Consider the following 27,835-nt stretch of genomic DNA (forward strand, 5'->3'; position numbering starts at 1 on the left):
ATATTTAAAACTATAAAACTGATCATCATAGCAAACAGATTGGGTACCGAAAATATTAAGCTAATTTGCCTCAAATATTAAGTTCTAATCTGTTTTTAAGTGTTTCTTTGAAATAATGCTTTTGAAATCAATCGAGTATGAGTAAAGATTAAGGATATTTTTTTCCATTTTACCAAATAGGTAAGAGATTGATTATTTTTTGAGAAAGTGAAATCAAAACCTTTTAAGTTCATTAAAAATTAACTTTAGCACAAGTACTTTATGTGTTTACTAAGTATACAAATGTAGAAATTCTCTTTTGTATACTTAGTTAACACTGTTCTACCCTGAAATAATTTTTCAAAACTTTGTGGAATAAATTGTGATTCTGTCCTTCATATGTAAATGTATAATTTTAAAAAGAAGAAAAAAAACGACTGTTTTATGTTAAAAAATTTTTAAGATTTTGATCTCTTTCTCTATGTATATATATATATATAACTAGATATATGAGAACCAGACGGGATTTCGACAGGACGTTTTTTAGTTAAAAAAATTCACTTGGTATAAATCATGAACCAAAATTACCACAAAATCCAATACATTTGAAATCTCTCTGTACTAATCTTGATTTGACTCAAAAGTAATGCGGGCCCTTCTATTTTGAGAGCCCTTACTCTCAAAGAATTAAACATATTTTACCCTGAACCAAGATGGATCCCTCCTGTATCATAGCTCTTATGCAGGTGCCGGAATTTTCTCAGACATTTTTCCTTTCTAGGTTCTTGTGGAACAGGATACTGCATTTGACGGAGAAATTTCTATGATCTGCACAGCTCTGTCCTAGCTGCAACGCCACTTGAAAAAATTCATAGGAGCTATTATCCTCAGTAATTCTAGAACTGTTATGTTGGCAATCGTTTCTGACAGCAATCCCATAACACAGGGCATATCGGATTGCCATTATCATCTTAAAAGCCTGTCATCACTTGAGAAAACTATAGTACTCCAGTGGGTTCCGGCCCACTCTTAAGTTCCAGGCAACGAGAAAGCCGATTTCTGACTAAAAAGGGTGCTATTATTCTGCAGTAAATTTCTCATTCTATGCCCTTCCATACTATTAAAAATCTTTTTAAAATATCTCTTTAAGCCTATGCTAAAGACCTCTATAACCATGTTTTCCAAAAGTCCTAGAGGAATGCCATCCCAAATTTGTATAATAGCCCAAGCCATAGAGCAGTTGCTAAATTCCGCCTAGTTACTGGACATGACTACCTAAGAAACCATAGACTCAAGATGATTCCTTCCCCGATATGTATTCTGTTCAGCTTTGGAGGGGTTATGGACTTTGCACTCCCCTGCTCTAGGCAAGACTTTTCTTGTCAAGCATTATTGGGAAGCTAGAGATATGTTAGATTAGAGAACTCTGTTTCAACATTTTTTTTCTTTTTGTACTCTGTGTTCTTTCTTTTTACTTGTTTTCTGCTGTAACTATTCATAATCTGTCATATAGATTTTAAACTTGCAAATTTTTTTTAAAAAGAAAGCACGTAAATTTTTGCCAGAAGTAGCTACGAGTTATGCCTTTCGAATTGGTCCCTTTCTCTTATGTTTTTTTAAAGTTTTTCTCGGGCTGCTGCCAAAAATTTTTCAGGGCTTGGCGATTATTCTGCAACAAATCATGATGCGGAAATCTCCCCCTATTTTTTTCCAGACATTGACTTTTAAAATTTTGGCACACTGTTAGAAATATCTTTCTTAACTTTTTGATTTTAATATAAAGTGTTGCGTCTATAATCGATACTATTTATAATCCTCAACTGTAGGCAATTGCATAACTGATATATTTAAAAGCTGTAAGCTAATATTAATATAATTTTTAATTTTAAATAGGCTTAACTATTAAACTCTAACATAAAATTTATTCTTAATAATCTCTCTTTTCTTTTTCATTGAATGGCATGGATTTTATGTTAAAATTCTCTCTGAGTTCTGTTTTTTTATAATTCATTATTTTTATTTCTTTTATTATGATTTGTTTAATAGATTGCTTATGAGTTCCCTCCCTTCTTTTATCACAAAGCATTTTTCATAACAAATGCTTATATCAAACTTTTTTATCTTCAAAATCTTAATACTTGATTTATTTTTGTGATAACTCTATAATCTAAGTATAAACTGTTTGTATCAACTTCTTTAAACTGTTTCCTATTAAAACTTGGAAATGAAGTGTAGCATTGATTCTGATAATAAAGATATAGACGTTCCATCATGCAGCAATAGATCACACATTTGATGTTACATTAGAGGTTACCTCTTCCCATAGTTTGTCAAGGGGGCATTTGATCACAGTAGAAAATTATCACATGTCTGTACAATAATTGTTGCGAATAGAAGTGATTTGCATCTAGTTATTTTCTTTATTATTTTATGTGTTAAGTGATTAGCTGTTGGCATCAAGTTTATGTAAATAGACTCATTGGATAAATATTTCACTACTTCTTTACACATTAGCTGACTTCTTAAAGTCATCTGCCTCACATACTGCATCCACACAGTTGCTTTGTAGCTTGTGCTAGACACAAACATCACTTCTATGTAAGGCGAGGATGCTACTCCGTGTGATGATCCTTCGGTGAGCCGAATGTGTCCGCCGACGTGGATCGACTGTGATGTGTATCGTTGGGAGCTTATCGAATGCTCTCCATGGAACTGTTAGAGTTAATACACAGGATGCTAAAGATATTTATTCCTTCCTGCTTAGCGAGCTTGTTATGTCTGTTCCGTCCTGGCCAGCTGTGAATGTATAGTAACTGCCCTTACTATGTATTTATCAGTTTGTAGCTTGTGCTCTCTAGATAAATACTTACATTTTTGAATAAAAGTTATTTGCTTCCCGTTGATCTTCTGAGCCTTTCATATTACTAATGGACAGACAATACAGAAAGTTGGGCAAATTACACTGACAAGCTGCATGGGTGCGTTACAAGTGAATAGGACTGGGCTATAAATCGATTTAACGCATATATCGGCAAGACGATACAGCGACTAGACTAATATTTAACTTTTTTCATTTGCCGCAAAACGTTATAGCGATATAAGACACGCAAGGAAAGAAGAAAACGATATAGCGATATAAGACACGCAAGGAAAGAAGAAAACGATATAGCGATATAAGACTCTTCTCTTACGTTCNTGCGTGAGTATGAAGTTTTGATAGAAATCTGACTTTCTCTTCAAGTAATTGAAATTCAAAAATACTATATCGCGATACATCGCTATATCGCGATGCAAAACTGACGATGCATCACGATATATAATTTCTAATATCGCCCAGTCCTACAAGTGAACATAAAAAGTAAGATAGTTGCAACTTATGTGATAGGGGGAGATTTTTTATAGATTATTCAAAAGCTATTAAATTTATGGGTCCCTCAAAACACATATTAATTTAGGTTTTGCATCCCACGTTTCCATATTTGAATGTTTGACACACTTTAGCATATGTGGGAAATGACCCTAGTGTAGGTTATAAGAACACCATAATCTAGGGATTTTTTTCCACTTTATTGTGCTATTTCAAAAGTATTTTTTATTTTCAGATGATGGAATTTAATGAGCAGTGGTTTGATACTTGCTCTAAAGTAGGTTGCGCTGCCAAAGTTGGAAACATCAAATTATTAAAGCAACTCATTAAAGAGAACTGCCCTGTTGATGTTGCTGACAACAGAGGGTGGAAACCCTTACATGAAGCTGCAGCCATACCTCCCACTGAAGAATGCTTAGCAGAGCTCTTAAAGCATGGTATATATTGTGTAACTTAAAAATTTTAAATTATCTATAAGTCTTAAGAATTTTTTACTTGCTTTTAATTCATGCAGAAAAGAATTATTGAAACTATTAATTTGTAATCGTAATGATTACAAAAGTTCTCTTTTCGCATTGATCAATAACAATTTACCCGTACCTGTAATATTTTTTTTTAATTATCATGTTTAGAATGATGATTAAGACTAGGATTTAACAAGACAATTTTCATTAACTTCTGGATAATTATTATGGGGAAGATGTTGGGAAAAAAAAGTTTATCCAACTTAGAGTAAAAGTTTTATTCCTATTAAAAAAAAAATCCGTGAAATCTAAATTGCTCAAAAAATGTCTGTTGTTAAACAGTAAAGTATAACTCAGATCTCTTAAACCCTCTCCGAGCATCAATTAAGAAATTGTGTGTAATCATTGCAATAACTAACGAAAAATTATCTTGCTATATGCCTTATAGTGTTGCTTTTAATTGACATTTGTGATTAGTGCAAGGAGCTTTACACAGAAAAAAATACCAAAGTTTTACAAACATACATAGTGTCCTCTATAGTTTTGACACTATTGAAAAACAAAAAGAAAATTGTGAAAACATTATTAACTATTTAAAACAAATGTTTGAAACAGAGCAAGAATGATGCTTTAATAAAACGATTTCGTAATGTATGAATACTCCATGAGTATTGTGTGTACTGCAAATGAGTAGCACAAAATTAAATCTTAAAAACAAAAATGGGAAATAGAAACAATTAAAGGTAACAACCTTTTTATCCATTTTCTTAATTATTGTTTTTTTTTTTTTTTGCACTATAGTTTTTATTTTTGGTAATTTTGACCAACTGTAGTTTAATGAGTGAATTACCACAGTCCCTTATTTCTTTCTAATGTCACATTCATGTGTAATAGTCTTCAACAAAAAATTAATTATGAATAATGAATATCTGTTTCGTTAGATTTAAAGCTAAAATGTTTGAATTTTGGTAGGATATTTACCATGAATATTATCAAATTTATGTACCTGAAAATAGATTAACTATCTAAGAAATCAGGGGGGGGAGGACCTGTTTTCAATTAAATATGATAAGAATGAATAATATGTAACCCCATTTGTTTGCATAGCATTTCTAGATATTGGTCACTGGTCCTAATGACAATTGATTATTTACCACCTATGATTTTAAACTCTGATGAATAATTAAAATTAAATATTTCTGATCAGAAATATGAAAGAAAAGTTGTTTAAATTTCAGAAATTTTATGTTGCTAATTAATTGTAATATTATTCTTCCTTTTTAACTTTTATCCCTATTTTTCCAGAAAAAACTGACATCAATTGGCAAACGCATGAGGGAGAGAGCGCTCTGCTTTTAGCTTGTAAAAGAAGACAAGGAAGTACTGCAAATGAGTTTGTTAAACTTCTTTTGCAACATGGAGCTGATCCAAATATTCCAGATAATGAATCTGACACTCCTTTACTACAAGGTTAAAAGCGTTTTTGGTTAAATAGTGTTTAAATTATCTTGTATAGAGAAGATAAAATTAAAGCTGATAATATATTTTAGTTATTGGTCCTTTGAACCAGTGACTAGATTTTCTTAATAATTTTCCTTGTAATATATTTATTACCATTTTTTTGGTGTAAGTGCCACGACTCTTTCAAAGAAAGTTAATTTCATTTTCTAACTGTGATGTTTATGAGGAAATAATTTTTCCACTTGTCTCACAGAAAATAAACAACTGAAGGACGATGAATGTTTTTACCATCTAAAATTACAATCCTGTCAAAATCCAAATTGTAAAAATTGAAACTCAATTTTGTTTAATGCATTGCTTCTTGAGAATGTTTAGTGTGTGCGTTATTATTTCTTTTTATTCCTGTTATTATTATTTCTTCAACAATAGATAGGCACCTGGAAAAAATAAATCACAGAAGCAGAGATTTCTTTTTCTCAGTGTTTCATAGATTTGTTAATGCATTTTGAATTTAGAAATTAGAACTATGTTTATTGAAACATTTAAAACGTATTTTGTAACTTTTAAATTATTATTTTATTATCATTTTAAAGGCATTACTTTTATTTTTATCCTATTTTTTACCATGCATGCTTATTCCAGTATTGCCTATACAGTATACTTGGTGCTGCCTTTTTGCCGGCCTGTTAAAGGATTTTAACTTTTTTGCTGTTTAAATCATTATGACATAAAATCTTTGCTTATTAATATAGATAAAAGCATTTTTTATTCTACAAATGCATATATATTATGCACACTTTTTTAAGTGTAACTCATGTTAAAATTAATACCAATATACACTGTGCTACACTATTGCGCCATTTACACTGGAGACCACTTCTGACAACTCTGTTTTATCGCACTATTGTACCAGGCTTCTGCTATAAAAATCGGTAATTACATTTTATTTTATTTATTAATATTTGAAAAATAGATATAAAAAGTTTTATTGGAAACTGATTTTTGATCCCTTGAAAGGTACTGCTTCACTACTGCATGCCTTGAAACTCAGCTGACACTTCTTCTTTTATAATCATTGTTCTTTTCTTAGCCTTTGGTCACAGTACACAACCTTCAAAATGTTAACAAGAAAGTTTTCAGCATCGTGCATGACAATGTAGTTTTAAATATTTGTTTTTAATCAAAATAATAAAAAGCTATATAATTAGTAGAAAAATTAAACAAGTTCATTCGGATGAAATGTTATAATTTATTTTATGTTTATTTGTTTTAAATATTAACAGCTGCATTCTTATATTTTCAGCACTACGAAATAAAAATGAATTTCTTGTTGAAAAGTTGGTGGTCGCTGGAGCTGACGTCAATGCGACAGATTGCAGTGGCTGGTCCCCTCTCCATCAGGCTGCGAGCAGTAAAAATCCGACCCTCGTCAATTTCCTGCTCAAAAATGGTGCCAACATCGATGCCCGAGATGAATGCAAATTGACTCCTGTTTTTTCTGCTGCTCAGCATGGTTGTGAAAAAAGCTTGAAAGCCCTTCTTGATGCAGCAAAAGAAAAAGGTAATTCCTTCCCTCCTCTTTATTTGTATGTATGATTATATTAAATACAAATAATTTATCTGTTCATGTCTCTTGTTATTGCAGCAAGAGGGCGACAGAACTAGTAAAAAAAAATTTTTAATCTGTAAAAGTAAAGAAAATGACAAGAAATGTTCATTTAAATTTGTGGCACCTATAGGTTTATTTTTGTTTCCAGAAAATTTTTAGAAATTCTGAAAGACATTTTTCTGATGCTAGTTTGACTTAAAGTTGAGGATTTTTTCGTCATTATATTTATGAAGTTATAAGAAAAATTATTATTTCAAAAAAATATTTTTAAGCATAAGATTGATATGACATTTATTAGAAAATCTTGCACTATCGAAATCGAAAATTTTTATCTTCAGTATTAAGAAAACTGTATTTCATTACAAACATTGATGTTAGATAATTCACTCAGCCACTAAAAGTGAGTTTTGATCAGTTCTATATGACATGAAATGTGTGTTGTCCATTATATCTCTTTAATATTATTTACACTAATATTGAAAGTATTTAATATGTTGTTGTTTTTTACTTACCTTATAATATCATGAAAAAAAATTTGAATGTTTTATGGCTGCTTTGTGCTAAAATAGTATCTACAAAAACTGAAGTCCCCATTTATCAAATTTTACTCTAATTGCATTGAAAAATGTACATTTAAGATTAAGATTCCTTTATATAAAAAATGTAGTATTTTTTTTTTTTTTTGAAGAAATAAAATTGATTATTTGTTTCTATAGATGTGATTTGGGTATTTATCCTTTAGTAAATACCCTTTAATAAATACCCAAAATCAGGGTATTTATTATTTTTTGTTATATTTAAAGCATGCAGCATGATTTGTGTTGCTTATAGTTCTGGAAATAATATAACATCTTGAATTTTCGAAAATAAACTTTAAAACTTAAAATATATTAATTCTTAAAAAAAATAATAATAATTTAAAAACTATAAATACCTAGCGAAGAAGCTGCATTGTTATATTACAAAAGCAATGGAAAAAAGTTTGTTTGCATTGTGCATTATCACAAACTAAACATTATAATAATTCCTGAGACAATTGTATAAACTAGAGGAAATGAATAAGTCTGGGCCAGATTAAGCGTATGCGGGGGCCCTAGGCCTGTTAAATACGGTGAAATGATCTCGGGAGTTTAATCATTACAAAACGGCTTTAACAAAATATATTTAATAACATACACGGATGATGGTAATGATACAGTGGCATGGGGGAAACTGATTACAATTAATGATATGATTTCACATTACTGCACAGAGCGCAATCTGTTTAGTTTTAGAAATTATTATTATTTACATTGAGAAATGTTATTAGCACTTCCCCCTGATGAACTCTTAGTTCATAACAAATTAATCATTTCAAAATATTAACCAAAAATATAATATAATCTTACCTTTTTACAATATGAGCCATTCTTAATTATATAAAGATTATAAATTAATAATATTAATCGAACTCATAAAATACTATGTTTCATCAGCATTAGTTCAAACCTATAACAAATTATTGCATTATAAATGAAATTATTGAAATTTAAATAAATGAATAACAATTGATGAAATTAAATTACCACATCATGAATAATAAATCAAACAATTTTCACAACACAAATTCTTTCACCTGCGAAATCTTTTCATTTTAAACAAACATCTAAACAAGAAAAATATATATCTATGCATATTTTCTTTAAATCAAAAAAGTTTAAATAATATCTTAAAATAAACTTAATTTGTAAATTAAATGTTTATCTTAAGCAGTATTGTCAAATAAAATGTTCAAATAATAATAAATGTGAATTTAAAATTCAAATAGAATATTCATATTAATTTAATTGTTCACTTTTAAATTATATAATAAATTTATAGGACGTTTTATTATTGACGTATCTGTTTTCAAAGTTTTCAAAGCACATGCTCTTATTTTGTTATCACGTCCTTGAAATGTTTCCACAACTTTTCCAAGTTTCCACATGCTCCTTGGAAGTTTGTCATCATGAATCAAAACAATATCATTTACCTTAAAATTTTGATTACCTTTATAAGTTATTATTTAGAGAGTAGCAATTTTTTTCTTTAGCCGAAGTATCAAAAACTATCCGTAACTTTGTAGTTTGTTTATCATTTCTAATTACTGGATGATGAGGTAAGTAATAAACCATATCTCTTTAAATGGTAATTTAACTACGTATCAGCCATCCTGAAATTTTATATTTTGTTCAAACCGTTTTAAAGTTTCTTGTTCAAAAGGTGTATTCTACATTTTATCATTAATGTCTAAGCTCTCAATATCCCAAAATTTACGTAACTGTAAATTTATATCATAACAAGAATTATTTTCGGAAATTAATTCCTCACAATTAAATTTTTCCTTACAATAACATAAATTTTCAATAATAGAATCATTTTTTAAATCTGAATGAGTAATCCCAGTTATGCTTCCTCTGAGTAATGTTTCGAGATAAAACAAATATTTTGTCAACTCCTTAAGTACCCAGTGTGGAGTTTCCAATAATAATCCTCTCGAGTTAATATATCAATTGAATGTATTCCTTTCGAAAGACATAAATCAGTAAGCCCAAAATCCTCAAGAAGCAACTTTATTTTATTATTATGCGGTGGGAAAGATGCACGTGTTATGGTGCTTGAAACCAATAATTCAAACTCTGACCTTCGAGTAGGATATTTTTTATTGCTTATTCTCGTCTTTATGATATCAAATGTTTTTTCTTGCGGTTCATGGTTTCCAAAAGTATAAACTAATAAATTTTCCTTTGCTACTTATTGGGAGATTAAGCTTTTGAGCTAATTCTCTAGTAATGAATGACCTCATAGATGCGGAATCAAATAAAATATTTATCTCCTCCGTTTTGTCTGCCGAATGCAATTCCGCAACACATGTTTGTAAAAACACTGATTGAAATTCCCCTTTCCGCCCCTCTTTGACATGAGAAATGCTGGCTACAACTGTATTTTTCTCTGTGGTTTCTTGCGAACTTTCGTTTTGAGTTTTCGGAATTCCAAAACAAATTATTTCGTGATGAGATTTACTATTAAATTTTTTATGAGGGCTAATTTTACTCCTACATAGTGAACTTAAATGTGCTTTGCAGAAACATTTAAAGCAACGACCTTCGCGCATTAATCTATCTCTTTTTTCAGAAACCGACATTTTTTCACAAATAAATTAATCATGTTACAAAACACACAATTAAATTTTACATTAATAGCCAATGCTGAAGCTGTGGGAATATTCAATCTGAACTGTTTTTTATTTATTACTTCCCTGGAATTATAATAATTATAGTGTTTATTTTTCTTAACATTATCATGGAATAATGTAGATGATTCGCGGACTTGAATTTCTTCCTTAATAAATTGAACTAATTCAGAAACATTAAATTCTGGTTTTGATTTTCATTTGCTGTTGTATGCTAAAGTTAAATTTTCTGGTAATTGTTTTAATAATATAGGGCATAATAAGTGTCCATATGTTCCAGACACTACATTTAAGCTTTCTAATCATCTAATGTTTACTTCTAAATTATCATATAAATTTCGCAATGCTCTGATATCACTAGAATTTGTTACGGGATCAAGATTTAATAGACGATTCATATGACTATTAATCACTAAATCTTCCCTCCCAAATCTATCTTTTAACAATTCTATACTTTTGGTATAATTTTCTTTTGTCAAAGCAAACTCTTTAATAGCATTTAATGCAATTCCACTAAGTAAACTCTTTAAATAAGTAAATTTTTGTATCTCTGTTAAACTTTCGTTTTCATTAATAGCAATTTGAAATTGATTCCAAAATTCAAGCCATAATATTGTTTCACTGTAAAATTTATTTATGGTTAGTTTTGGAAGATTAACTGCATTACTTTCTGGAACAAATTTAGATTTTTCATATTGTGCGCTGTTAAATGATTCATCTCCTCCTCTACTTTCTTCAACGTTTTCTTTCAAAAATCTTGCGATTCGAGATTGCCACTTGATTATTTTTTCCGAATATTCTTCAATTCCAGTAATTTCAGTTTCTATTTCCTCACTTTTAATTAGTGGTTCAATTCGATTATTTATTGCTTTTAAACTTCTATTTTTATCAATTAATTGCTCTTTACAATCTATTAAGTCTTCGATCTTTTCTTTAGTTTCAACATTATCATCATTCATTAAATTTTCAATTTTTGTTGTTAATCGAGTTGTTAAAGAGCGAATTGTTTTTCTTTTATTCTTCAAATCATCATATGAATCCATTATTTAAATCAAATGCACTCACCTTTTTCAAGTTCTTAGTCCTAGGTTGGTGCGCCAATGTTAAATACGGTGAGATGATCATTACAAAACGCCTTTAACAAAATATATTTAATAACAAACAAGGATGATGGTAATGATACAGTGGCATGGAGGAAACTGATTGCAATTAATTATCTGATTTCACATTACTGTGCAGAGCGCCATCTTTTTAGTTTTAGAAATTATTATTATTTACATTGAGAAATATTATTAACAAGGCCATTCAAATTTTTGGGGCCCTTAGATTAAATTTTCTTCTCGTATATTTTTTATTTATTCAAATAGAAAAGTATTTATATATCTTTCCATTTAAGAAAGCATATTTAAAATTAAAATAAATAAATAATTTTACTTTATTTTATTAAATTAGAACTAAAAAATAATCATAACATTTTGAAAATATTTGAAAAATCATTGCTTTCTTAATTTTTCAAAATTTATTTTCAAAAAATCCACTTTAAGGGGGCCTCTAATCATTGGGGGCGCCAGGCCATGGCCTAGTCTGGCCTAATGGCTAATCCAGCCGTGGAATAAGTATAGGGAATAAGATTGAAGTTTATGAAAATTATTCATCTACATTAATTTAAGATAAATGATAAAACTGATACTAGAAATTTATCCAAATTTTTTTAATTAAATTAGCCATAAAACTATTTTATTTTAAGTAAATTAATTTTTTATGATGTAAATTTAAAATCATTCAATATTTTTTATAGTTTTTTTCTGCATTGATTCTGCATCTTATTAGAAACAATAAAAATAAAAAATTCAAATGTCAATGACATTTTAGTAAAATCTTAACATTTCGTTTCAATTAAAAAAAATACTGACCTAAGCAATTTAGTTTTAAACTACTATTAAACAAGAAGGAGTTATTGTTTAAAATTTATCACACATGACTGAGTTATATTTATTAAAATCATATTTACTGTTTACCATTCTATGTAAAATACTGAATATTAATATTGTTCCAAGTTTTTATTTTTATTTTACAGCAATAAGTTTTAATTAGTTTCTGAAATTAAAATATCTTGTGATTTGTTATCGATAAATATGAGAAATTTCATAAGTTTTTATTGATAAGTTTTTCTCTAATGTTTATTGATATAAATAATTAAGGAAGATGAACTTTATGAATTCTTAAACTATCAAGTCTTATTTGATAGTTATATTAGTTAGGAATAAAAGATATTTGCATACTAAATTTGATTCAGATAAATTTCTATATATTTGTGGGCTTTTGTTATCAACCTCAATTGCTATGTCCTAATCAGACTTAAGTTCATAGCGTTTAATTTATTAAAAACATCATTTTCCAAATCAATCTTGTGTATTTAAGTGACAAAAATTAATAATGCTTTTTTTTCATTCCTGTAAGTATTATTAAATTTCAGTTCCCTAAAAAATTGGATATAGTGAAACTTAATATGTATTTTATTTATTTATTATATTTGGCATAATAAATATTGTATGTAAATCTTTATTTAGAACTATAAGTTTAACATGCAATTTAAAATATAGAAATAAAAAAGTAGTTTTTTTTATTCTCTCAGAACAGTTTTTTTCATAAAGGAAAAAGCATAACAATCCCATTTAATCTTGTATAATAAACTTTTTAAAGAAAAATTACTTAAAATCTGAAAAAAGGTTTTGCATTTTCTGGAAAAACTTTATCAAAAATATTGGGTTATGAATAGAATCAATTATATGAATAGAAATGTGAATTTAAGACAATCGATGGAATTTTTCATCTTAGTAAATAATTAACTATTGATAATAAAAGCAAAACTTAATTTTTTCTTGAATATATATAATTTTGTAAAATCCAAATGAAAAACATGATCACTGAATTTTCAATAAAATTCATAAATACCCTGGTATTTATAAATTTTGGGTATTTTCCCCCAAGTTATTAAAACCTGCATATTTTATTTCTTAAAAAAGGAACCTTTTTTGTACTAAAATTATAAAATTGATATATCAGTTCATTCTGTCACCCGAATTAAGTGAGTATCATTCATTTTGTTTTTAACCCAGTAGGCTCTCTTCTTTATCTATTCATGACCATCTTTATTCCTTGGCCTGGTTAAACATTTTTAAATGAATTTGGAGAAAATAATTTACAGAAGTCTCAATCTTGTTTTAACCCTCTCCTAAATTCTTTATTTCTATATTTTTAAATGCCACCCATGATAGAGTAAAATTTTCAGATGGGATTTTGATTATTGAGACAGTAATTGCAAATTCAGTTTGAATGTTGCTTCAAAATCTACACATTCAGCATTGTTCTTAACATTAACGCAATTAGGAGATGACCTAATTTTGCATTCATGAACCAGAAATCTGACTCATCTGGAACAGTGGATCCAGGTTTCGACCGTTTATAAATATTTTTTAATGTATTATCTTCATTATTAGAGGTTTTAATGTTTTAATATATTCAACGTGTGCATTTTAAGCATATCTTGGCGTTCAATTAAAAGAAGCTTCTTTATTTAGTTGAAGGTTAATTGAAGGAATAATCATGTAATTATTTATTTGCTATTATGAAACTTATTAAGGATATGGTCATCACATGTATTTCAGGCAATCTGCATATTGTTGTAAACATGGGGGCTGAAGACTGGGCTACACCTCTCATGATTGCAGCCCAACAAGGTTTTGAAGCTTGCGTAAAGCTACTGCTAGACTACGGGGCAGATCCAAATTTGAAGACTTCAGACAATGCGACTGCTCTACATATGGCTGTTCAAGCTAACAATACTACGTGAGTCAATTCTTTGTTTCATTTATTTTCTAAATAATTTAAAGGTGTGTATACCTTTGAGCTAAATCTTACCAATAATTGGACTTGAGCCTTGATCGCTCAGGGGATAGAGCTTTCGCCTTCCTATTAGGGATGTAACGAATATTCGTCTGCTATTCGGTATTCGGCCCTTTTGCCGAATATTCGGCCGAATAATGAAGTTATTCAGCTGAATATGAATATTATTAGATATTTGGCTGAATAAATTCATAATAATAAAGAAAGATATTTTTTTAAATGTGCTTTTAAATATATTTAATCTTGAATATTGCAGAGTTACATTTCGCTGCATTAATTATTAGAAAATCTAACATTTACTTAATTTAAGTTGTATAATACATAAGTGTATTTAATAATGTTACATAAATGAAAACGTTTTCTTGTTGCAAATTTATCATCATATGTATTTAAACAAGCATTGGAATCTTTTACATTAAAATACAAATATATATAGTTTGTTAAATAGAAGTGTGAATACTATCTGAATCGGCAATTAAAATTTATTTGTGATTCCCTTAATAATATCTATTTATCAATAATATGCACTAGAAATATATGATTATATACTTATTTATTATAAATGTAAAACATTAATTATCCATTTAATGGATGTCTTGATACTTAGAGAAACAAGCTACATAACAAGCTTAATTTTCTGGGTTTTAATAATTTTTCTGACAAAAAAGAAAGTTAAGAATACATTTAACAGTAGTAATGAGTTCTTATTTTAAATAAAATAGCATATAAATTACAAGTATAACTATAACTAAAATATGCTATTATTAATTATTTAGATTTATAAAAGCCATATTGCCTTGTTATTGGCATCAAGATATTTAAATTATTACAAAAAATAAATCAAGTTGTTAAAATTTTTTTAAATATACAAAGATTAAAAAAGCAATTTTGTTAATATTTATTTCATTTTTAATTTAAAATTTGAAAATTTCTTTAATTACAAAATTACAATCAAAAGAGAAATTTTTAAAAAGTAAGTATTCGGCCACATCGCTATTCGTTACATCACTACTTCCTATGAGGTGAACTGGGTTCGAATCCCAGCGATGGCTGGTCGATACAAACTCTGTACCCGGCTTTCACCAACCATAGTGCTGATGTAAAATTTCCTCAGTGATAGACAGATCATGGGTTAGAATCCTCTTGCTGTCAGGCTGAGAGTGGGAGGTTTTCGTCACCATGTAAGGCAAATGTGGGTTAGTCAATTTTATTCTCTGCGAATTACAATTTACACATCACACCACTCATTGAAATGTATAATCTACATACCATATCAACTGAATTTTATACATAAGTAAGTCATCCTGATTCATATACCAACAATTTAAACATATCGTGATTCGTTTTAATGCAACTTAAAAACCAAACATTACTATTTGTTTTGAAGCAATTTAACGAAAAAGACATCAGCATTTATAATCCCGTGATTTAAAACCAAATATTCAAATTTTTATTCACATTATCTTAAAATCAAAAATTGCTTTTCATTTTTACAAGATTTGATTAAAACATCATGGTTTATATTCTCGCTATTTTAAAATCGAACATCATGATTCTTATTCACAAGTTTAAAAAAAATCTAATATTGGTATACGCGTATGTACTCGATTTCAAAGTGTTGATGAACAAATAAAATAAGTTTTCTCTCTGATCTGCTCATAATTCAAAACATATTTGTGATCTAAATTCAGTGTTCATGCAGACAATTTAAAAAATAATAATTTTAAAATTTTTATATAATTTTCCCACAGGTATATATTTTTATGTTTTTATTACTCAAGTATAATCGAAATCTGTGTGAAGAATTTAGATCTGTATTAACAATATTGTTAAAAAAATATAGGTATTTTTATTTCTTAAAAAATATGGTTTATAATTTTGATTTTTATTCAATTAAGCTTTAATATGTAAGCATCAAAATTTCATAAAATAAGAAAATTTATTTCTGAAAATTAGAATTTATAGTTTTTTTTAAATGCAAAAAGTTACACAGGAGGTAAAAGCTGGGCAAGGAAAAAATTAAAAATGACCAATATAATTGTTTGGCGATAACTGATAATTTGTTTTAAAAAATAATTATTTTCATATTGTTTATTTTTGTTCTATACAAAATTCTAAACTCAGTATAAATTATTATGTAATTTATTTTGAATATGCAATTTTGTTATCCTTATCTTCCTAAATAAATTTTTACACTTATATCTAGTTAAGCTAAATGAATTTATATTATTTTTAGTTTATCGAAGATTTTGCCTGAGGATAAAATTACCATTGCAAATTTTATTAAAGCTATGATATTTTTTAGTGATTTTAGATATTATATTTTTAATTAATTTTCTATTTAATTTTTTTTATGCTATTTAGCAATTAAAATACAAGAACTAATTTTTCCCTTTGAAGTTATAATGTTAGTCAACTCTATGCAGAATACTGTAAAAATACATGTGGGACAAAAAAAAATCCTTTTTTTTTTTAATATTGGTATTTGAAAACTTACAGGTTATATCTTTTAAAAATAAATATCTTATAAATGGAAATGCACTTAACGAATTATTTTCATGATTTCCAAGCGAGATATAGAAAAATCTTTAAAGTTGTTAACCACTTTTTTTTTAAATTTTATATGATTAATTTCGATTTTGAATTTTTATCTTTTTATTCCTTTTCATTTTATTCACAATATTTTTTACAAAAAGATAAAAACAATTTTTTGCATTTGAAGCAGTATTGGACTTAGTAAATGATCTATTCTAGTACTTTATCTAGCTAAGTTTTAAATCTTTGTATTGTACAGTTATGTTATGAGATAGTTTTTTTAGTTAGTTTATTATAATAGTTATTCAAAACTCTACAATACAGATGAAACTAGCATTGTAATTATTTCTCCAAGGAGACTTATTTATGCTTCTATTTTTCATATGTAAGGCTGCTATTAAAGCTACTATTGTCAAGGAAAATTGAAGTGTAAACAATATATATATATATATATATATATATCTTTTCAGGCAAGTAATTTTGGATAATAAAACTTATGTAAAAAATTTCAAATAAACTGAAATTTTAAATTAGTATGCTTCTACATTATTGGCACATGATAATTTTCTTTTATTCAGATTCTAATAAATGATATTTTTGTAATCATTCATTAAAATGGAAATTTCTTACTTTAGCTGTGATTAATCATAAGTGAGTCTATTTAAAGCTCCTTTTAAAGTAATTGAGTTATTTTTTTACATCTAAAAATTAACTTTCTGATGTCATTCTAAAATGTTCTAAAAGCCACATATTTTTCCCTCAATTTGGTTTTCAAAAGATTTTTTAATAACATGATTACATTAAAAAAGGACTCAAAATATTTTATACTGTAAAATATTTATTAATAAATAATAAAATAATTATAATTCTTAGTTTCTGATAAAGTTATTCATTCCAAGAGTCTGAGTTTTTTTTTTTTTTTTAAATTCTGGGATGTAAAACTTTATTTTTGCTTGAAGTGGAATCAACTTTATTTGATAACAATGCTATCTTCTAGTTGTGTGAGCAACACAACTATTTTTCTTCCCTGTCAGGTAAGTTGTACATCTGGCGTCATATAGACTATGAGATCCCGATAGGGGAATCGTCTATATAACAGGTTGTGCAAATGCCTGAGGTCTGGTAAATTCCATTTTTTGCATGCTTGTGAAGCACTGTGTCTTCGTTCTTTTTCACATCGCACTGTGTGTGCATGTTGTCTACATTATGATATATTTTTTGATAAAACTTTATTTGCCAGTAACTATTTTTGTATTTCAAGTTTAACAAGCAACAAATCCAAATAATTAATTAGGTATTCTATCATCATAAAAATTGCACACATTTTAAACTTTTTTAACAAAAATTACTGCTTGAAAAATTTAAAGCTTACATTATTTCTATTTAAAAAAAAATTTTATATTTATAAGAGATGATAATTAAAATTCTCCTATATACTTAGTGTATAATCCTATTCTATGTAGTTAGTGACTATGTAGTTAGTGACTAATGACAATTTTGTCATTAGAAAAAACTTCTTTGATGTTACATGAATTATTATTTGTAATTGTGTTTTTCTTTTACTTTGTTTTTAGTTTCAACTGAAAAATATTTTTATCTCAAGTCATGACAAATTAAATTATATGAGGAGTAGTTATTAAGAATCACCAGATTGATGTTATGTGTATGCTTAATTTGAAGAAAAAAAACCTGCTAATCGCCTGACAATATTAAATTTTTTAATAACTGTGATTGTAAAACTAAACAAAAAAAAAATAATATGTGTACATATTTTACAATTTGTTACTTTTTTGTATTTTTGTTGTGCCATTCTTCAATGAAAGTGTAGCTCCAATGGTGCAATCGGTTAAGATATCAATCACCCCACTGGGATCGTGAATTCAATCCTGCGAGTGGGCGTATAACAACCAGCGTACATATGCAGCAGAGTGCTTTTTAAATCAGCTGTTGCTGAAAATCCTTTCGCTGGTTGTGATGTGGATGTTTGGAGAGAAATGTTCTGTCAGCTCAGCCACTGTCCTTTTTGTCTGACACGAGTCCATTCTGACCATGATTCTTAAAAGATAGAACTCTTGGAAAAAGGGCACTTGGTTATGGTTGAGTGATATGGTGTGATAAAAGTGTAAAAATATAAAATCATTATTTTATAAAATAAAAAAAATAGCAACCATGAAGAAAGAAAATTTTTATTAAACTTTTAGAAGAAGTGTCATTTTATCCTAATTTAGTTGCAAAAACCTATGTATATTTCTGTGCATGAAGAAATGGAAAAAGGATAGAATATTAAATTAACACTTTTAGAGAAGGAAAACCTAAACATTATTTTTTTTCTTCATGGAATGTTACAGCTTTTCTTATGGTTCATTTTTAAGTGCAAAACTGACTACATTTTCTCTATTTCACTTTCAGTTGTTTAGAAATTCTGTTACAGAACATGTTTCTGAAACCCATCATCCAAGCCTTCCATCCAGAAACATACATCTACTCAGGAATGATTTGCCCACTGCATTTAGCAATTGAATGGAAAAAGTAAATTGTTTTTTTTTTTATTTCCTCTCTTTTTTTCTCATACTCAAAAAAAAAAGAAAAACAGTTATTTTTTTCTTCATGAAGTTGAAGAAATATTTATTTTCAAAACAAGATCAATTCATTTTTTCACAACTCAAACTTTGTCCATTCTTTAACATACATGAGCAATTCTGATGATTAAACACTTTTTTCATTCCATTCATTAAAATATGTAAATGTTTTAACTTTTTAAGAATGTGGTTATTTGACAAGATTTTTTTTCTGATTCAAAATTTGATAATGAAAAAAAAATGGCTTTTTTTTTCCTTTTCACACCACAAGTGATAGTCAATTAAAAGCATTGATTGGTAAAATAATAAATAATTGTTCAACATGAAAAAATACTTAGGCTGGGACATTAATGCAGATACCATTTTGGATAACAAAGTGCTATCTACATTGTAGGTTTGACTGGTGTTTCTGCCATGTTGCATTATGGATTGGTGTGGTAACAATGAGTTTAACCTAACCCAAAACTTGACTATCTAGGGATTCTCTGGGTCGAGTTAATTTTATTACTGTCACTCTCTACTAACATCTTACACTAAGTATTTCAACTCATGTGCTAGAAATGAAAAGCAAGTTTATTCAATATTTGATAGAGTCCCTCCGTGCCATGATAGCTTGTGTTGTATTTATTCCACTCAGTTTTCGCATCCCACTTATTGGCAACCCTAATTGGCCCAGAGATTCTCTAGATTCTAGTCTCTAAGTAAGTCAGCCTGCTTGGCCAACTCCATTGTCGCCATACTAATCTGTGGTGCATGGTTTTCTTGGAAGTTTAAGGTACCTAAGGGTCTGATTTCTTTTCAAAAAAATTTTCATTTTCAACTTTAATGGCATATATAATTGTTTTATGATATATTTTATGTTTATGAATATGGCATTCATACCTGCCAACTCTTCTGCATTTTGTGGAAGCAGAGTTCTCACTAGGAATAAAAAAGGGCAGGGTGCTACCTCACAAAAAAAGGCACTCACTTAACACAGTAACAATTTATCAAAATGTGTAATATCATGTAATAACTGAATTTGATCCTTAATGATTTTTAAGTTACCTTGTTATGCTATTTTATATGTATATTTTAAAAAGTAATTTTCATTCATTATCTAAATGAGAAATAAATTTGTAGTTTATAAATTATAATTAAAGGCATGGTAAGAGACAATCTTTGTGAATACATTTCTTTTTAAAAAATAAGTGAACTAAAAAAATTATTTTTTTGAGAAACAGCTTAAAAAAAATTTTTCTATAATTTATACTGAAAATTATTAGAAAATGAACATTTAAAAGTGCATTTTTTTAAGGAAGGTATTTATTTACAAAATAGTTTTAAGGTTTAAAATTTTTTTAAAAAGTATTATGGATTGAAAAAACAGAAACTTCTAAAAATTTTGCCAGCTCGAATAATCCTAACAAAATAAATATAACTAAAAACACGGATAATATTTGTGTGTAATTATTATTTTTTTAGTTAATTAATTTTCTTGAAAATGGAATGTGAATAAAAAAGGCAGTGTTTTTAATAGAGGGTGGGATAATTTTACAAAAAGGACACATTTATAGGTAGGTATCAAGGGGCAGGCAGAGCGGACCATCCTTCTAAAAACTCTTCAGCAGCAGAAGATTTTATATATTTATTGTTATAGCAAAATTTTACGTTCATACTTAATTCTTGTTTTATCAAATTGAGTTTAAATTGATTTTGACTACCATTAAGTTTAAATAGTTTAAACATACTTATATCTTGCATTGTAAGTGTTGGAGTGTCTACTTCAATATTTCTTTAATTGATATTTCAGTACCACTAGGAAAATACTTTTTTGAAAGCATTATAGTTGTCAGGTAGGAACATAATAATAATAATGAAATTTAACTTACAAAAATGGAGAAAATGTGATAAAATCAATCTAAAAAAGGTAGGTGTTTGTGGAAACCCTATTACTATGAATTTTAAATTATAGTTTTTGCACCACACCTCCATTGTTCCACTTTTGGGTGACCAAATTCATGCTAGTGTAATTTCTGTGATTGTGAAATATTTTTAGAGAATTCATGAATGAATAATTTTATTCCAAATCAGCCATGCCTCTTTGAAAGTTCTCCTAGAAGCAGGATTTGCCCCAGACAGCTTGTATGACTGCAGGGATTCTGTGCAGGTGACCCGCATACCCTACCTGTGTTTCCCAGAGTGTGAATCTGCCCTCTCCTTTGCTTGCTTCAAAAAAGATACCATGTCCATAGCCGTTCTACTCAGCTCGGGTGCAGACCCTAGCCCTCCAGTTGAGACAGCATATCATCCGGCCATGAGAGGTTTGTCTTTTTTTTTTTTAAGAACCAGTTATGTTCACATTTTTATTAGAAGGTATTGCTTTAAGAATGTTCTCTAAATGCTCTCATGTGTCATGATGCTTTTTTGCAAATAATATACTGTTATCTTTTTAAACTGTTGTGATTTTGTAACAGTTATTCATAACTGTTAGTTTCAGTTTTGTCTCTTTCTGGCCAGCGTCTTCTTGGCTGCTTATGAAAATGGTGAAGAATTCTAGAAAAATGAAGAGGAACCTAATTTTTCAATATTTGAAAAGTTTCACCATCATTGCATTTTTAAAGTCTTAAAAATATTCAGAATTGTTTCTTAATTTACATCTTCCAAAGGAAATGGCTATTTTCTCTAAAAAGATTGAAACATTTGTCTGTTCTCAAAATGGGAATAATTTGACATTTAAACTTGTTTATTTTAATCTTAATCGATATCTAAATAGTTTATTAATTATGCAATAGCATTAATATTTTTTGCCATAGTACGTAAAACAAATTGTAAGTTTTTATGAATTGAAATACTTCTTACCTATCAAAACATTTTTAAAACCTTTTGATTTTTAACAAATATATTATTCAGTATTTATTTATTTTTTAATATTTTTTATTTTATACTGTGAATATTTTGTTTAAAGGTGCGATGTGTTTTTAACAAAAAGAAGAATAAAAATCTTCCCAAACATTTCCCTGCTTTTAAAATTTAGGAGTTTAGTTTTTTTTTTTTTTTTTAATGAGTTTTACTTTAGTATAATTTCTGGGAGAGACTCTTTTTAAATATAATTGACTTTTATCTTTTATTCAGAGCACTCTGTGCTGTTCTTTTCGTTTCATTAGAATTAAAAATAAATTAAGCAAAAATAAAAAATTTGAAAAATGTCTCTGTATTTTTAAAATTATTATTTTTTGTTGTTAATTTTGTGCCAATATGTATTTTGAAATAAGTTTAAAAAAAACTTTGTTTTTTTATTTCCAATGCAGCTGGCGATATAGACATAGACATGTACAGAGATCAAAAGAAAAGAAAAATACAAATACAGAAAGATATGAAATATACAAAATACAAAAACAAAAGCAAAACGTCAAACACAAAAATTAAATCAAGAACTTAAATTGAACAAAAGTTCTCTGGCCTCCCAGTATCGGGAGTAGATGCAGTTCTTTCTGAGAACTGGGCAGTTGAGAAGATGTTCAGCATTCATCGTCGCACCACTGCAGCAGAGGGGGCAAGCAGGATTATCCATTATTTTAAGACGGAAAAGATGGGCGTATAAGCAATCGTGCTTTGTAGCAAGACGAAAGGCAGCTACAGCACTGCTTCTTGGGCAATCGGGGGAGATTAAGGATGTCATTTCCCCACGATTTTTCTTTTGTCCATTCTTTTAGCAATGATATATGTGTTGTCTTAATTGCATGATTAATCATTAACGAAGTGGATTTATAGCTAGCCAAGTTATTTGGGGCTTGATTAACGAAGCAACCTTTTTTGGCCAGTGCATCAGCTTTTTCGTTGCCGGCGATACCACAGTGGATAAAAAACTTTGTTACGGCAATGATTTAATACTGGTACAATAAATAAAAAGGGCAAATTTAAATAGCTATCAAAATTAATAAATGTAAACAACAAAATAATATGATGGAATAAATAATTACTAGGCTACCCCGGTCTTTCCTTCTGAACTGTTGGGGAAACAGAAATTCATAACATTAAGTGAGAGTTTTATAAAAATAGAGATGTTTGTTAAATGCTTTAATTTTTATGTCATTAGCAATAAATGTTCACAATATTGAGGCTCTCCAAATTCTGATTGAGAGCGGGACCAACCTCAACTATCAAAGGAAGGAATTTCCATCGAACGAGGTCTTCCTCTCTGCCCTCCTCTCCACCCAAGACATCCTCCGCCTCCTCCTCTACCATGGCTGCGACCCAAACCTCTGCTTTCAGATAAAAAACGACTACTGCTTCCAGCGCTGTGCTTCCAGATACATCAAGAGGAATGGACTGACTCTGAGAGAGTTTCTGAGAGTCATCCTGCCTTACCTGGTTGTCTCACCCCACATGCAGACCTCACTCGATGCCCTCAGTAAGAGATATCCTGAAAATGTCAGAGATATTATAGAAGAAATAGGTAAGCTATTTTTTTATATTTTATAACTGTCGTTGAACAGCCGACCCAACTTTTGGGTTTAAGACTACTATTGTTCAATGCCATAGCCTTGTCATTTTGAACACAATCCGGAAGGCAAAGGAACTCCTGGAGCAAGCATTGGGAGAAATTTTTGCCTTCGTTTAGGACTTTTTGATGGGTCTAACCCGCATTTGCGTTACATGGAGTAGAAAACCTCCCATGGTTAGCCTGATGGCAAGGGGACTGTAACCCATGATCCGTCTATCACTGAAGATATTTTATTTCAGCACTGTGGTCAGTGCAAGCCGGATGCGGACTTCGTATCGACCAGTCATTAGTGGGATTCGAACCCGGTTCACCTCATTGGAAGGCAAACATTCTATCCCCTGAGCTATCACGACTCTATATAAATGACATTGAATTGAAAAAACTTCCAGACTAGTAAAAAAGCTATGAATATTATTAATGAAACACATTTCGTTTGAAACATATCTTAAAATATGATAAACACTTCAGATTTCATTTCTAAAATGAAGAAAAAATTTCCAGGCCTCTCCAAATAGGTTTATACAAAATCTAAGTAATGTGTAAAATGTTTTCAACTCATAAAATTTGATTTTTGAATGCAACTAATAATGCAACTTCAAGTTAATGTTCATTAAAAAACATAAAAGAAATTAGCTATGAAATATGTCTGAAATAATTGTAATCATAATTATAGAATTATGTTAAATATTATTATTACTTTTAAATATTATTGACCATAAAAAAATTAATATGAAATTAGCTTTAACTTGAATGAAACTTTTTTTAACCTAATCCATTCCATTTGAAATTTTGAATCAGTGTAAAATAACTTTTTCAAAGGATCTTTCCTATGTAATAAATAATACAAGAAGTACAAAATGTTTTGTTTTGATGGATGACATATTTTTGTTCACAGGTCAGCCATCCCCCCTCCAACAATTGTGTGTGATACAAATTCGCCAGCATCTGTATTCTGTTCATAGAAATAAACTTCCATTTGTAATACATCAGCTGAACCTGCCTCATCTTCTCACACAATTAATATCCTGCTCATCCCAGTAAATATCTCTTCAAAACACTTTTTTGCATTCATGAAAAATTGTAATTTATTTACTGCTGTTGAACTTCTTCATCTGTTGTTGCATTTAGAGATGAATGAAAGTCTATCAAACAGAATAAAGAAACAATTCAGCTGCTGAACATGCATCGTTTCTTTTTGAATGTAAGCCCATCTGTGTTATAAGCCAAGAATATGCTTCCTTTTTTATCAAAAAATAAAAAAATTTAGTTTAACTTGGCAAAACGCTAAAGTTAATTAGATGCTACCAGCGAGAGCTAGCATGTTTGACTTTTTTTGTCTGTTTGCTATTTTATTAGAATGAGCTGTAAAAGAAAATTTTATTTTAAAAAAATATTCCTTTACTAATTATCATTTTTATGTGTTTATATGTTCCGTTTGGCAATATTTAATGATGTATCATTAATGTTTGACCGAGGAAAAAGAATTAATAGACTGATTATAAGCCAATTCTTTGAAAAATTCTGAATTTGATCTATGTTTGGAAATATACTTGATGATCTTATTTATATCCAGTTCCAACATTACTAACAAACATTGTTCAAGAAATATGTTCACATGATTATCATATTCAAGTAGAGAGACATATTTCGTTTCATAATAAATATTTAATTGACTAGTTTGATATTTGTATTGAATTGTCTCCCACATATGATTTATGTTTGATGCACTTATTCAGCTAATTCATCTGTGTGTTTTGTATAATATGATGAGCGATCAAAACTTTGCTTTAAAATTTTTGTTTTTAATCAAACAGCGAAAGTGATACTTTTGCCATTTTTTAGATACAAAAATGAATTAAAACAGTTTCACAAGCTACAGTTATATGGTTAATAAAAAATGAAAAATCATGTATTGCATGCTTTGGGGAAAAAATTTAAAAATAAATTAGTAAATAAAAGTGTATTGAAATGAATGTGCGGTATAGTGTATAGTAAAGAATAGTGTGCTCAGTTCTCAAAATTAAATTGAAAACATTTTTGTGTTTTATTCTTTGACTGCATTCATATTTGCACTGCCTGATATTTGTATAATATTATTTGTATTAACGAATATCATTGATATGAAAAATAAAGTCGATGTTAACGACTTCTTCAATATTACAGTAAAATAAATTTATGTTTTTTTCATTTATTTTTTTAATACATTGATACTTTTTCTTTTTATACATGCAGATTTGTTTGGTTATTAACAAGTACAGCTTGTCTTGAAATCTGAGTAAAAAATCTATGCAATCATACTAATAAGTAAAATGAACATACATTTATATTTTAATATTGAAAAACTTGTTCTTAAATAAAAATTTGATAGAATACGTAAATATTTTTTTTCATCAGAGAAAATTGTAATCTTTTTTTTTTTTTTTTTTTTTTTTTTTTTTTTTTTTTTAGCTTATTGAAACTCAAGTGTCTATTGTTTTATTTTCCAAATAAATTATAGATTTTTACTTATTTTATGTTATTTTTGGTTTTACTTAAAAAAAATGTTGACTGCCATGTGTAGAAAACTTCTATAAAGATATCTTACCTTGGATCAATTTACTTATTTATTTATTTATTTACATAAAAAGGGATTTTCCTTGACTGTAAAAGTGAGAAAGAATAAGCATTTCCTACCTGTTTAATAGAACATGAGCATGTTCTATTTGACAAATGTTCTGATTTTATAATGAATTTATATCTTATATTTTGAAATAATAATAAAATTAGCAGTTATCCCTGTATGAATTTATAGTTTATATTGCCACAAGCATATTTATTATAAAATGATTTTGTAAATCTTGAAGAACCAGGTTGATGCAACAAAAAAATTAAACACCATAATTAATACAAAATTAAAACAATTTGTTGACATTAAATTTTTGTGTATAATTATATCATACGAAAATTTATTATGGATGTTAGCTATATTTTGAAATCCTATTGATATATTTATTATATTTGTTATCTGTACAAGTTAACAACAATTGTTGTTAGAATCCAAGAAGATATTTTATAGCTATGTTTTAAAAAAAAGTGGTATTCCTTTTAATTATTATTTTGTATTTTTCTTGTTATGTTTTTAATAAAGCATTTAAGCAATAATTTAAAGAAATATTTTGTTTCTACAGTAACACAATGTGTTTTAAAGATCACTTTGAAAATGTAAATTTAAAAGGTTGCCTATTTGGTACAGTTTGGGAAGAATTTTATTATATTTTATTACCGGTGATGGACAGCTGACCCATTTTCAAATATACAACAATCAATGTTCAATACTGTAGCTTTGTGATTTTGTACCCAACCCTGGAGACAAGGGAATTCCTGAATCCAGCATTGAGACAAACTAGCCTTAAATCAACTTCCAAATTATTTTCTTCATGCTATGCAAATTTTATTGACTTTATATAGTAGTGTGTATTTAGAATGAAGGAGTTAGAAGGAGGAGGATTTTGAAGAAGTTAAAAAATTTAACCCTTTCTCGCTTGCCGTTTTCTGACAGATGGAGGTTTTCATGTTTTTTCTCCATGCAACGCAAATAATGATTAGTTTCATCAAAAATCTCTGTTTGAAGACTTAGTTTGTCCCACTGTTGGATCCAAAAGTTCCTTTGATTCGATTCAAAATTACAAGGCTACAGGGTTGGACATTAATAGCAACAGACCCAAAAGCGGATCAGCTGTTTAATTTCATTTATAAATCATAAAATGAAATCAAACCTTATAGTAACTTTTTAAATAATCCTTCATAATTTAAAAGGCTAACATAACTCCAAGAATCGTGAAAGTCTTATATTATTTAACCGCACCCAATTTGATCTCCATCTGTTGTTATCATTAGATAAGTGTAAAAAATAAAATCAAACTTTTTTATTTTTTCTCTCGCTTTTACATGTTTAAACACTTTGATTCACATTTTCATTTTGCAAGTCCAACGCCAACCGACATNACAAAACATCGTTATTGATTGAATGTTGAACATGTTATGCGCGTTGCTTTGTCGAAAACCATCCCTCTATTCATTTTATTAAGAATGCAACACAGCAACAACCTTCAGACTAAAAGCTTTAATTTTAAATATTTTGTATATTATTGAAATTATAAAATTAAATGCTAAGATAAATTAAACACTAAAAATTGAAGTTTTTTGCAATTATTTTTCTCAGGGGGGTGGTCCGTGACTTCTTAAAAATTTTTAAAAAG

At 28.4% G+C, this 27,835-nt stretch overlaps 2 protein-coding genes across 2 annotated transcripts in view; one reads left to right on the forward strand and one right to left on the reverse strand.

Moving 5' to 3' along the window:
• On the forward strand, positions 1–26,738 carry LOC107437033 (ankyrin repeat and SOCS box protein 3). The gene is made up of 9 exons (XM_016048897.3): positions 1–180; positions 3,582–3,783; positions 5,116–5,280; positions 6,575–6,832; positions 13,760–13,940; positions 18,942–19,061; positions 21,185–21,414; positions 23,190–23,549; positions 24,493–26,738. Exons 2-9 carry the CDS (start codon positions 3,582–3,584, stop codon positions 24,636–24,638), a joined length of 1,662 nt encoding a protein of 553 aa, XP_015904383.1. The 5' UTR covers positions 1–180; the 3' UTR covers positions 24,639–26,738.
• LOC107437034 (FA complementation group M) overlaps positions 1–27,835 on the reverse strand; it is a 71,273-nt gene that overhangs the window by 39,189 nt on the left and 4,249 nt on the right. The gene's annotated exons all lie outside the window — the stretch shown is intronic.

Source organism: Parasteatoda tepidariorum, chromosome 6 (assembly GCF_043381705.1).
Source record: "Parasteatoda tepidariorum isolate YZ-2023 chromosome 6, CAS_Ptep_4.0, whole genome shotgun sequence".
Taxonomy (NCBI): domain Eukaryota; kingdom Metazoa; phylum Arthropoda; class Arachnida; order Araneae; family Theridiidae; genus Parasteatoda; species Parasteatoda tepidariorum.

Excerpts from the sequence above, each read along its gene's own strand:
- LOC107437033 (XM_016048897.3), top strand. The coding sequence starts at position 3,582 with ATGATGGAATTTAATGAGCAGTGGTTTGATACTTGCTCTAAAGTAGGT. Across the intron at positions 6,833-13,759 it reads TGATGCAGCAAAAGAAAAAG|GCAATCTGCATATTGTTGTA; the intron begins GTAATTCCTTCC and ends CATGTATTTCAG. Across the intron at positions 21,415-23,189 it reads ATATCATCCGGCCATGAGAG|CAATAAATGTTCACAATATT; the intron begins GTTTGTCTTTTT and ends TTATGTCATTAG.